The sequence below is a fragment of the Cucurbita maxima genome, unplaced genomic scaffold (genome assembly GCF_002738345.1).
Source record: "Cucurbita maxima cultivar Rimu unplaced genomic scaffold, Cmax_1.0 Cma_Scf00014, whole genome shotgun sequence".
NCBI lineage: Eukaryota > Viridiplantae > Streptophyta > Magnoliopsida > Cucurbitales > Cucurbitaceae > Cucurbita > Cucurbita maxima.
This window is the reverse complement of record NW_019272030.1, coordinates 3,496,361-3,508,396: the sequence shown is the minus strand read 5'-3', so window position 1 is coordinate 3,508,396 and position 12,036 is coordinate 3,496,361. Positions and strand designations below refer to the sequence as shown.

At 34.9% G+C, this 12,036-nt stretch overlaps 3 protein-coding genes across 9 annotated transcripts; 2 read left to right on the top strand and 1 right to left on the bottom strand.

Moving 5' to 3' along the window:
* The first annotated feature begins 197 nt into the window (after positions 1-197).
* LOC111489374 (SUPPRESSOR OF GAMMA RESPONSE 1-like) lies at positions 198-3,818 on the top strand. The gene is made up of 6 exons (XM_023137566.1): positions 198-506; positions 1,454-1,586; positions 1,854-2,040; positions 2,151-2,647; positions 2,950-3,267; positions 3,346-3,818. The coding sequence occupies exons 1-6, from the start codon at positions 499-501 to the stop codon at positions 3,397-3,399; spliced, it is 1,197 nt and encodes a 398-aa protein (XP_022993334.1). The 5' UTR covers positions 198-498; the 3' UTR covers positions 3,400-3,818.
* Positions 3,819-4,096: 278 nt separating this feature from the next.
* On the bottom strand, positions 4,097-6,302 carry LOC111489375. Its single transcript, XM_023137567.1, has 2 exons — positions 5,920-6,302; positions 4,097-5,499 (listed from the first exon to the last, which is right to left on the bottom strand). Exons 1-2 carry the CDS (start codon positions 5,968-5,970, stop codon positions 4,402-4,404), a joined length of 1,149 nt encoding a protein of 382 aa, XP_022993335.1. The 5' UTR covers positions 5,971-6,302; the 3' UTR covers positions 4,097-4,401.
* A 3,068-nt stretch (positions 6,303-9,370) lies between these two features.
* LOC111489381 (golgin candidate 6-like) lies at positions 9,371-11,262 on the top strand. 7 transcript variants are annotated; one of them, XR_002719367.1, is made up of 7 exons: positions 9,371-9,482; positions 9,597-9,676; positions 9,877-9,929; positions 10,139-10,236; positions 10,323-10,519; positions 10,701-10,841; positions 10,970-11,262. XR_002719367.1 is itself a non-coding variant. In XM_023137573.1 (6 exons), the coding sequence occupies exons 1-4, from the start codon at positions 9,726-9,728 to the stop codon at positions 10,418-10,420; spliced, it is 273 nt and encodes a 90-aa protein (XP_022993341.1). In that variant the 5' UTR covers positions 9,489-9,725; the 3' UTR covers positions 10,421-10,519; positions 10,701-10,841; positions 10,970-11,262. The 7 variants fall into 7 exon arrangements, 2 of the variants coding, with proteins under 2 accessions (XP_022993341.1, XP_022993340.1); XR_002719365.1 differs by lacking the exon at positions 9,597-9,676; XR_002719368.1 differs by lacking the exon at positions 9,597-9,676 and having other exon boundaries at positions 10,109-10,236.
* The last annotated feature ends 774 nt before the right edge of the window (positions 11,263-12,036 follow it).

The following is a 12,036-nucleotide window of genomic DNA, read 5'->3' as shown; positions in this document are numbered from 1 at the left end:
TTGAAAAAAAAAAAAAAAAAAAAAAAAAAAAGAGGAAGGTTAAAAATATATTTAAAAAAATATAGATGAAAACGTATCCAAAGACGGGAAGTGTTCATAGCTTGGGCCGCAAGTCTCCGTGCCGCCACCTGAAATTTACCAGGCATCGCATTTACTCGGTTTTCGAAGCTAAAAGCCTTCCACCAGACATCCCAGCTTCGGCTTCCACACCTCAGTCTCGGTCCCATCTTCCCACAATTCTGGGACCCACAGCCATTGACTATGTTCCGAACCTATAGTCTGGAACACGAGCCTCCACCGAAGCAGGGGCCAAGTTTTCCCGCTCACGTTGAGCACAGTTGGGACCTGGGGCTTCATTCCTCTGCCTCACACTCTTCACTAAAACTTGAGCGTAGTGGACAAAAGCCCGAAAAGCTCAAACGCGCTGAATCTCCTAATTTATGCTTCTTCTTTTATCGCTATTTCTGATCGTCTTCTTGAGCTCAATTCTTGAAGGATATGGCGAGGTGAGTACTCTTTTCATGTAATTTCTTGGTTTTCTGTTGAGTATTCTTCGAGTTCTTACAATCCGAGATGGAGAAATGCGTCATTTCTTCGTTGATCGTCCGCTTTTGTTCTCCTCGTCGATTGTATTTCTGGGTTGAATGAACTATTGTGCCAAGATTGTGGGTTTTGTATAATTTTTCTCAACATTTTTTGGTTAAAAGTTTAAGGCGATCTTCTGGTTTTGATCATGTATTAAGCTTCAACTATCTTTCATGGTTAGAATGATGAGATTGAGAATGTCCGGAGTTTACTTCCTTATGTGGACTCTGCAAATTTTGTACCCAAAATGTTGAATGGAGACGTTATCTCTCGTTTATGTACCCAAATTGTTCTATTTCTAGTCAATTTGAGGCTTCGGTCGTATTCGCAACCCCTAAGCAGGCTTATATTGTCCTCTTTAAGTTTTCCCTTTCGGGCTTGCCCTCAAGGTTTTAAAATGCCTCTGGTAGGCAGAGGTTTTCACTCTCTTATAAAGAATGTTTCGTTCTCCTCCCTAAAAGATGTGGTATATCACATTATCCATCTAAGCATACTCTTGATCACATCACTTTTAACTAAACCAACTCCTCACTAGAGCACATCACTTGTTGACCATGTCATCGAAGCTCACCAACATGGCTAAATCTGGAGCACGACTTTGATATCACTTATTAGAGACAACAAACAACTCGTCATATCTCCACTATGATATGGTATTGTTTACTTTTAGATATAAGCCCTCGTGGTTTTGTTTCTTGGATCATAAAAAAATGGTTCATCCTAATAGAGATTATTCATGTGCACGTACAAACCTTGTGAATGCTTGTATTTCTCTTTATGGTTGCTTACTTTTACAATCCAGTACTTTTTATGTCCTTTTCAGATATCTAGTGACTGCATTTTAACTTTCAGTATCTCATTCTCACAGGTCTTGGATAATTGATAGCCGAACAATTGCAAGAAAAGTCAAAAACGTCTCTCGATCGTCTTCACAAGTAATTAAAGATAGCGATGCAAAACGAGAATGTCCAAACTGTCACTTTATTATTGATAATACAGATGTAAGTTTGACCTCCACCCTGTGTTGAAGTTGGTTCAACGATATATGAATTATAAGTTGATTGTTATATAGACAGTGAATTGTTCATTCATATTTTATAAAAATCTTGAACATTTTGATATGCACTTTAGTTATTGACTCACTTTCATTGAAATTTGGTGTGTAATTTGGTAACCCATCTTTTAGCTTGTGCTGTGCCTTGAATGTAAGGCATTGAATCATGAATGGCCTGGATCATGAATGCATTTTTTATGCATGTTCTTTGCAGGTTTCTCCTGAATGGCCTGGATTGCCTGCTGGTGTTAAGTTTGATCCAAGTGATGAAGAGATAATGGATCACTTAGCGGCTAAATGCACCGTTGGAAACTTAAAGCCACATGCATTAATTGATGAATTCATCCCCACACTTGAAACAGATCAAGGAATTTGTTACACTCATCCAGAAAATCTCCCCGGTTCGGAATTCGTCTGTGTTCGTTTTTTTTTTCATTTCCTATGCTACCATCAATTTAAAAAGGCTCCTGTTTTTCTCTCATTCAGAATAATAACATCTTCAATTATTCAGGTGTTTGTAAAGATGGAAATGATGTACATTTCTTTCATAAGACAAGCAATGCATACGCCACGGGTCAAAGGAAACGTCGCAAGATTGAAAGTGGACATGATTCAAGCCTCGAACATTTTCGCTGGCACAAGACAGGTAAGACCAGAGCTTTGATAGAAAAAGGTGTTCATAAGGGATGGAAGAAGATCTTTTCTTTGTATAGAAGTTCAAAGGGAGGCTTGAAACCCGAAAAGTCGAACTGGGTGATACATCAATATCATTTGGGAACTGAAGAAGATGAGAAGGAAGGAGAATACGTTTTGTCGAAGATTTCTTATCAGCAACCGAAGCAATGTATTAAGAGTGGTGATAATATGCTTATTGAGGATTTTGATGCTATGCTCCGTCATACGAGTCCTAGAACTCCCAAGTCGAATCCCCCGATTCCACCTCGATCGGGAAAATTGTTTGTCTCCAATGCTGTTGCTGAGAATAGTCTGCCTCAGTCATTTGCTAAGGTAGCTACTCTTTTAAGTTGGTTTCATTCGTCGATTTTGTATCATTGCATGTTAGGAACCACGAACCTCCGCGATGGTATGATATTGTCCACTTTGATCATAAGCTCTCGTGGCTTTGCTTTTGATATCCCCGAAAGGTCTCATATCAATGGATATGTATTCCTTACTTATAAACCCATGATCATCCCCTTAATTAGCCGATATGGGACTCCCCACCAACAATCCTCAACATTGCATTCTTTCCTCGACTCTATAAAGTACTCATCTGTCAAATTCACACTTAAGTATGCTTTGTTGATTAGGGAGAAGAGTTGGCTCTGGAGACGTCTCGTGCTTCTTGTCTGAGTATTTCATCGGAGAACAACCTGGGATACCATGCATGGTTGGCTGGAGAATCTCAGGATATAGATAATGTTGAATTACATTACTTGGAAGACAATTTATTGTGCAATGAAGTCCTGGATTCTTGTGCTGTTATGAGTAACAACCAACTAAATCAAATGCCTTTCTTGCTCTCTGGTAGCAACACGTGCCACGAGATTGTGAACGACAACGTTCCATGTGGAATTGCAGACCTTGAGAACCTTGAATTAGATACTCCACCTGACTTTCATCTTTCTGTAAGTTCACCTCCCACTCTCCCAAGTTTCAAATGCTTTCCTTCGATCTATAACTCAGACTTTGATTGTTGCTTGTAGGACCTGCAGTTTGGTTCTCAAGAGAGCATTTTCGACTGGATCGACAGGATATGAAGTGAAGGTCGAAACAAAATCTTACGAGAATGACGTGTTCAATCCGACTTTTCTGCCCGAATCTTCCTTGAATTCACCATCTTTCATCATAAAACTCTTTGAAGTCATTTCACTTTCATTTATATGGGAATTGCCATGCCTTTTACCCCTTGAAAATTGATTAAACTTTGAAATTCACATGGCACATAACCTTATCTATGAGTTGTTTCTCAGTAAGGTCATTGGATCAAGAGCAATCGAGACCGACCCCATGATCGAGCGGGTTTTTGCTCAAATTTTGTGTTAAATGCACCATGAAGGTGCTTGAACTATTTATTTTGAGTGTCAATGATGATATGTGAGATGGGTGGCTGGGTGTAAAATGTGAAAACTGATATACTATTTGGTATGGAATGTAAAAAGTATTCTATGTAGTAGCTCGATATTGATCAAGGTACACATCGGTTCACTATTATCTAATATACATGTTTTGCCATCATTTTTGTTACTAATATTAGTTATCAGTACTCTCGAGAATCACAATTCTAACTCTCCTTGATTGTTGGATTAAAACATATAATTTCAAACCTCGGTTATCAAAAACATCAATGAAAACATACTAAACCTACTGACTCAAACTGGACCGAGAATGATAGTTCGAACCGTTTTGAACGATCGAATCAAAGTATGTATTTCCACAAGTCAGACACCCAATTCAGGAGGAGAAAACTGATATCTAAGACTATTAACTTTTCTTTTCATTGACAGAAAAACTAGTGATAAAAGAATAAATGAGTATTAGACAATGTTCTAAGATCAATACAGAGGATGGTGGAAATTACAGTGTTACTTAAGCATTACCCATAAGAGAAGCTTGGGAAATGTGATTCAACTTTGAAGAAACATGGTGGTTTTACAGACAGTTTCCTCAGCTGCAACAATGTGGAGCCCATCAGATTCCAGAATAGGTATCTCTTTATGTTCATCATTTGTGTTGCCATTTCTTTCTTGTTCCTTCATAATTTAGCCACTTTCTCTCTTGCAGTTGCCTGGTAACAAGTATTTGTACTTCTCAGCATTGTTTAGCAGGAATGCTGGGAGATGAACGGCCGAGTAAGACTGCGGGATCGGTCCCATCTTCCCGATCATTTCCCGAAACGTGTACTCTTCGGGAAGCATGTCGAATAGGTCTGCTCCTTTGCAAATTATGTCCTGAATTCTGTCGGGGTTTAAGTAATGAGAAAACCTGACTCTGTCGAAATGGCTGTATGCTTTCATCTTGAATATGAACTCACTGATACGACGGAAGCAAAAGCTACAATGCCACCCCGAATCCGATAAGACTTCATCGGATTGACGATAATGAGCGTACCGTGTTTTACCATGCTTGTACTGATGAACAGAAGCTCTCCAGCTGTTCTCATCTTCATAAAACTCAAAGGAGTATAAGTAGTTCTTTAGCCGCAGATGGAGTATGGGCGGAATATTGTCGCACCACCTCAAGAGGTTTATCGTGTGAGCGCTCGGGATCTCGTCAACATCAGACATGATCAACAAGTCATCATCTTGTATCCCTGATATCCTAATTAGCTGATCCAAAGTCAGTCTTTGATATGCCTCTTCAACAAATGGATTCTCTCCTTTCTTAAACCTTCCTCCTACCATCCCATAATTCAACCGCGACTCGACAAAGCTAAACTGTTCCCGGTTGTTTGCAAATACCAATGGCTTCGTTCGACCAGTGAACGTTGAGTTCGACTCGAGAAGCACAAACTGACTCACATAAGGATACAGTTCCTTCCATCTGATAGTTAGGATGTCAACTTCGTTACTAAACAGAACAGCATCGAAAACTCGTCGAGGCAATTCGCGCATCGTCCAACCATGAAGCTTGCAGAGAGACTCCATGGATACATTTTCATGATAGTAATGAGGGATTTCATGAAATGGCTTTGGAGGAGACTCCCATAAAGGTCTAAGGAAATAAGAGACCTTCTGGCCATGAAGATATATGAACAGTATCAAGAGTGGAACAGCCACAAAGAAAGAAATTAGTATCTTCAAATTCCACGCTCTAAGAATACATCGTAATCTAGACAAACCAAAAGCCCCACGAGGCCCCTGCCACATACAAAAACAACAAACATTGAAGAACACAATCAGCAATCAAACGACATTTCCAGATGCAAAAACAAGTGAAAAACGATAAATGGGGACGACAAGACGTTAAATGAGCTGAAATTTGCACACCCAGAAAAGGAAATTTAGCTATAAATGGAAACGAACAACAAATTTGATTGAATTCCAAATCAATGCACACTTCAAATCAAACCATTCTACTCATAAACAGAACAAAAACGAAGAATGTCCATCATTAATGGGCATTTCCAAAGGAATCAAAGACAAGTTCAACCAAAAGGGTTAAGAAAAATGAAGAACAACACACAAGTTTTTAACCCAAAAAGTCCAGACAACAGATTCGGAACACAAGATAAAGAAACAATCGAACAAGAGAAACAGAGAGGATTCAAAGCAACAGACCTGGCCGCAAACACCATCAATCCTTTTAGAGCTGTAATACCCATCAAACATTATGAACAAAATACAGACAAATCTCAGAAAATGCCGAATAAATCCTCAAATGCTCTCTCAAAACTCCGCAAAATCAGATCCTAGAAACTCCGACAAACAAATCCCCACAAAAGGGGCGAAGCAAACTAAAATTTGGAAGAGATATTTCGGCGGTGTGGGTATAAAATGTGAAATGGACTCAGTTTAAACGCTCTGTTTCAATCGACATAGCGCAAATACTAGCCGTTCTGTTCTTATTGATGGCTTTCATGAACAACTCTCAATTCCAGAATCCCGGAGTTTGAGAGAGAGAGGTCATCGGAGAGATGACTGAGAAGAATGCAGGAATGGTGCTTACTGCTTAACCTCAAATATTTCTTTATTTATATATTTTTTTTATCCCCTGAATTTTCCTTCACCAAATAATCCCAAAAATTTAGAAAACTTTCAACGAAAGGGAATATATCGTGTGCGCTCATACTCACACTATCACCCATCTCGATCTATTGTCGATCGTTGGATTGAAATCCAAATGCTGATCCAATGGACAGCCAGCTTAAGGAATGCTCCGTGACCAATTATAGTTTAGTCAACTTATACATGGAACTGTGGTTCAATTCGAAATTCCCGCCTGTCATGTTAGTAATTTAAATCAGTAATAAAAATATATGTTGGTAAATTCATGATCAATTTCAAATTTACATGCCCTCCCAAATTAAATTTAAATTAATGAACACTTAGCCAATCGAATAACGCCACCTGTCTTGAAGTTATTGAACTAAGTTTAAATAAGTAAAATCTAAAAAAAAATAAAAAATAAATTATCCAATTAGAGTCGGCCATACTTAAATCTAGTATGAGGTCAATTAAAAGCCTTCATTTGATAGATCGGTCAACGAATTTAAAGATTGGTCGTCTAAAAAAAATCAAGAAATTTAATTACCGTTGATCCAAGAAAATCAATATGCCTTCTCAAATGTCGATCATCTAATCAACATGTCAAAGGACGATCCATTAAGAAGCGTTTTGAATTGAAATAAAAATATAAACAATTTCATGATATAATGCTATTAAATTTAATAATAATAATACTAGTTCAGGTCGATTCAATTTTATATATAAAAATTGTTGTTAAATAATAAAAATATATGTTGATAAATTCAAGATCAATTACAAATTTACCTGTCTTCCCAAATTAAATTTAATTAAATGAAAAATTAGCCAATCGATGTCAAATGGATAAAAAATATTAATTATTAGAGTAGAGTCGATCGTACTTAAAGCTCGTACGAGGTCACCTTCATTTAATAGATCGTCTAAAAAAATAAAAAAAATTAATTATCATTCATCTAAGAAGATCAATATGCCTTCCGAAAGGTCGATCATCTAATCAACATTCGATCTATTAAGAATGTTTTAAATCCAAATAAACCTATAAATAACTTCACGATATGATTATTAAATTTAATATAAAATATAAAAATTTAAATATTCAAAATTAAATTAAATAATACTATTATACTAAATTAGTTTAAGAGTAAGCAAAAAATTAAAACGAAATAAAATGAAATTAGAGGGTATAGTTTATTTAAATAATTTGAAGAGAAATGAAAGTTTGGTAAATGCCAGATGGATTCGGTTGACGTAAGATTGCCACGTGTAAGAAGGGTAACCTAGAGAAGTTGGGTTCGCTTGGTCTTCTTTGACAGCTAACTCCACATGACTTGTGAAAGTTGGATTGAGGAATCTAAGTACTCCTCGTTTGACTTCTTCTTTGCCTTTTATTCTCACATTTCTCATATTTAAATTTAATATATAATAATTAAACGATTTTTTAAATATATTTTTCTTTAAATTTCAAACTAACTAACTTTATATTGCTGTCCACGTCATCATAGGATAAACCTGCATTTTTAAAATAACAAAAAATTAAAATTTTGAAAATTTTACTAACGTTTTTTTTTCCTAATTAAAATAAGAATATCATTTAAAATATTATTTTCTTATTGAAAAATAAAATAAAATTAAGAATAAGACACCCGAGAGAATGAAGTCTATATTTATTATAAATAATAGAAAATGAATTCTCGTAGAATTGAACATCATTTTCTATATTAATTAGATAATAGAATGTCTCGTTTAATTGTGAAAGTAACGAACATGCAAACTATTAGAGTTGTTTTCTCAATTAAATGAGACCATAAACAAAATGTTTCTACTTTTAAAATTTTTAGAGCTAAAAAATATTTTTTGAATTAATTAATTTATCCTAAAGTATTTGGTTATTTATGAAGTTTTAAAAAGGATTATATTTTATAAGTATTTTAATAAGAGAAGCTGTGAATTGACAAATTTCCTTATCAAGAAAAAAAGGGGATAAGTACAAAGAAATAATTGAGATGGAAATTAGTTTGGAATTGGATCATAAATGGAGTGAAGGGGATTTGAAAATGAATTTTAGAATTTTTAATATTTATTATTGCATAATAATACCGGTTTTAGATCAAAATGTATATTTTAATACCTGTGATGACGATTTCAACAACTAGCTCGAACGAAGTTCAAACTTTGATTCGTGTTTGCCAATTTTTGGACTAACACGAAAATGATCACGGTTGCAGACAATTATAATCTCAGTTACAACAACGAGACTACTATTAGTTCAATTATTTAATCAAATATATAATAAAACTTAAACTTGCTTATCAAAAAGACTATTAAAAGAGGGAAACGAATTTGGAATTGGATCCCAAGTGGAGTGAATACGATTTGAGAGGGAAATTGGGATAATCCTCAAAAGATTCCGTTTTTCCATCTAAAAAGATGTGAACCTTAGAATTTTTGGTATCAACAGTTGCGTGAGGAAGACGAATAAAAATAATAAATGGATAGATAAGAATATACGTAACTAATCATCTACTCATATTTTTAGATATATATTTTTTGTTTTATATAATAATTATTTATAGAATATAATGCTAAATAAAAAAATATTTTTATAAATAATAAACCATAGGCACTTGTAATTAATTAATAATATCTTGTGTGTTTTTTTTAAAATATTTGTTATATTTCTTAATTAACATTAATTATTTATATAAATTTTAGTAATCAATTTTGATGAATTTATATTATTGATAGAGAGATTAAATATTCAAATTTTATTATAAGTTTTAAAATTTAAAATTTAGTTATCAAAATCGAGAAGAAATAAAAATAAAAATAATTCTTTAAAACCGTTTTAACGACAAACAAAACAGGAAGAAAAAAAAAAACCTTATTGTTTTATATGGGCCCATAGTGTTTTATCTGGAGGCCCAAAGTCTCAATCACAAGGCTGAGTTATTGGGCCTTGGGCTTGTCTTCCCCCACAGAATATATATTAAAAAATAAAAGGAAAAAGACAAACCGAAAGTAGGAGGTCCGAATTTCCGTTTTGGGCAAGTGCTCGTGAAAGAAAGCACGATACACTCCATCGCTGTCAACCGAAGATCGACGGACGCATAGATTAGCCACTCTGTTTCGAACTTCAGGTTCGTTCCTGTTTTTTTTTTTTTTTTCTAATCGGAATTCTATTTCATTTCGGCCGGCCATTTATATATTCAATTCTGTGTAACACTGCGTTTGGGATGGAATTTCATTTATAGGATTTATTTAACGATTTGATTGGAGCTCTCACTATTAGAGATTGCATGTAAACATTTCCAACGCTTGGATTGTGTTCGGAGTGATTGCGTTGGCTTCTGTTTATGGATTTTTGATATTCTTACTCGATTATGGATTTGGTCTCTGGTTACAAGTTGATCTCACTCTCTTATCTGCATCCGAAGTTTCATGGATTATGATGTTTAGGACAGTAATTTGGTGCTTGTTTATAGTTTTTTATACGATCTTTAGTATTGTGGTTTATCTGTGGGCTTTGTGCAGGGCGTGGTTGGGCTTGTTTTCGGCAATGAGAATTCTGCATCCAATAAAGATAGGTAAGTAGATCTTGTATACTTGTAAACACGAAGATGAATAAACTGCATGGCATACGCTTGCTCATCTTCCTTTTCTCATTCGGATTTTTTTTAATAGTTACGTTTACTGATTCCTTATTTTTTTTTTTTTTTTTTTTTTTTTTTTTTTTTTTTTGGTTAATTGTGAACCGTTTCCATAGCTACGTTGAACGTCTATTGGATCGCATTAGCAATGGTCAGCTTGCAGAGGACAGGAGAGCTGCTATGGTGGAGCTGCAGTCTGTTGTAGTAGAAAATCGTTCTGCCCAACTAGCTTTTGGTGCAATGGGTATGTGCTTTACTTGTTATCTAACTATAGTTGTATGGATTGTCTTAAATTTATAAATAAAGAATATACTTGACATGTTTTTGCAGGATTTCCTGTGCTTATGAGTGTTTTAAAGGAGGAACGAGATGGTGTTGAAATGGTTGCAGTTTATCTGTTCTTTGCTTCCCTTTTATTGAGGAATTAAATCTTGCTTTAGGACTTCTAGTTGTGCTTTCATTCTGAAAAAAGTACATGTTATTGCCGTTTCAAGAAGTATTGGAACAATTAAAGATAATATTACATGGTAAGTCTAGGTTATTTGATATTTCTATGCGGCGAAATTTTTAGTTGATAGTATTATACATTATTAGTTTACTTAATTACTTCTGTTCTAGTTCAATTTGACCATCTGTGGGAAGTCATTCTTTGCTGTTCTTCTTTACTGAGTTTCTTTTTTGTATTTATTCTCCATTACTTGACTTCAGGTTCTAGGGGCCCTTGCAACTCTTGTAAGTGCATTAACTCCTCTCGATCATGCAATGGGTCCAGGGATAAAGTTCAAATCTGATGAACTCTGATTTGGTTTCAAGGGAATCAGACAGCATCTCTCTTCTTTAAGTCTTTTGGTCAGTAATTCCTCATATTTACTAACATTTTCAATAGCTATAGGTTTGGGTATGCATTCGTGCAACTCAGTATCATATCTGATCACTTTTCTCCTCCCTTCTTTGGGTTTCTTTCTGTGCTTTTGCAGTCAGAAGAGGATTTTTTATGTTAGATATTATGCTCTTCAACTGTTGACAGCTCTTCTTTCAAATTCTCCCACGAGGTATATTTATTTTGCGACTCTTTCGAAATGCTTTTTACTATTCTCATTAGTTGAATTGCTGATTTTCCTCTTAGGATTGCAGGAAGCGATTTTCAGCATTCCTCGCAGTATAACTCGACTTATGGACATGCCTATGGACCGCGAGGTATACTTTGGCTAACTAATATAGATAAGAACAGAAAAGTTATAACACGGGACTCACTGATCTCTGAGCATAAAAAAAAAAACCTTAATTTGTATACTCTTGCTTATTCTATGTTTCAGGTATTGAAAATAAAACTTGAATCACCTATGGCATCCTTTGGAGATCCTGAACCTCTGATGATCGAATGGTGAAGTATTTGGCTGTTGCCTCTTCTATGAAAAACAGAAATGGGAAGTTCTGACAAGGTCTACGGCTGCTAGTATGGCTGAATTAAGGCACAAGCAAGGGAAGAAGCTCTGAAGGAGAGTGAGACTGAAGTGAATGACTTGCATGTGTGCCTCGGGCATGAACAAAGCAAGGCTATTGGAGTTAGGAGAGGATGTTGATAAGCTTCTTGAAGGTATCGGAGATGACCTCGGGCTGCCTCGTCGACGAAGATGAAGCCTGATATGCTGTATGTGATGCTCCTGTGCCTTCTCTTTCTTATGTGTATGATGATCGATTGTGTTTGAATACTTCAGGAAAAAAAATTAATCTATTAACTTTTAATAAATAATAGTTTGATTTTTTTTTTCATATTTTATAAATTGTAATGATTTAGTTTCTATAATGAAAAATTTAATAAAATTTCTTAACCTAAGATCAAATTTAGTTCTAATCAATAAATAATACGTATTTAATAATAATTGACATACAATATGTTTTTTTGTTTTTATTAAGGTATGATGTTTTGTAATAATAATAATAATAATAATAATAATAATAAGTCCTTATCTCTACTTCACTTTATTCTGCTAAATCTTTCACAATATCGGAAAAAAAAAAAAAAAAAAAAAAAAAAAAAAAA

What these genes read in the sequence shown, in the direction of transcription:
- LOC111489381 (XM_023137572.1), top strand. Translation starts at nt 9,726, where the DNA reads ATGGATTTGGTCTCTGGTTACAAG. An exon ending in TCTGCATCCAATAAAGATAG is followed by an intron (nt 9,930 to 10,108) that starts GTAAGTAGATCT and finishes CCGTTTCCATAG; the next exon opens with CTACGTTGAACGTCTATTGG. An exon ending in ACTAGCTTTTGGTGCAATGG is followed by an intron (nt 10,237 to 10,322) that starts GTATGTGCTTTA and finishes ATGTTTTTGCAG; the next exon opens with GATTTCCTGTGCTTATGAGT.
- LOC111489374 (XM_023137566.1), top strand. An exon ending in TTATTATTGATAATACAGAT is followed by an intron (nt 1,587 to 1,853) that starts GTAAGTTTGACC and finishes TGTTCTTTGCAG; the next exon opens with GTTTCTCCTGAATGGCCTGG. An exon ending in TCATCCAGAAAATCTCCCCG is followed by an intron (nt 2,041 to 2,150) that starts GTTCGGAATTCG and finishes TCAATTATTCAG; the next exon opens with GTGTTTGTAAAGATGGAAAT.
- LOC111489375 (XM_023137567.1), bottom strand. Translation starts at nt 5,970, where the DNA reads ATGTTTGATGGGTATTACAGCTCTAAAAGGATTGATGGTGTTTGCGGC. An exon ending in TTGATGGTGTTTGCGGCCAG is followed by an intron (nt 5,500 to 5,919) that starts GTCTGTTGCTTT and finishes TGTATGTGGCAG; the next exon opens with GGGCCTCGTGGGGCTTTTGG.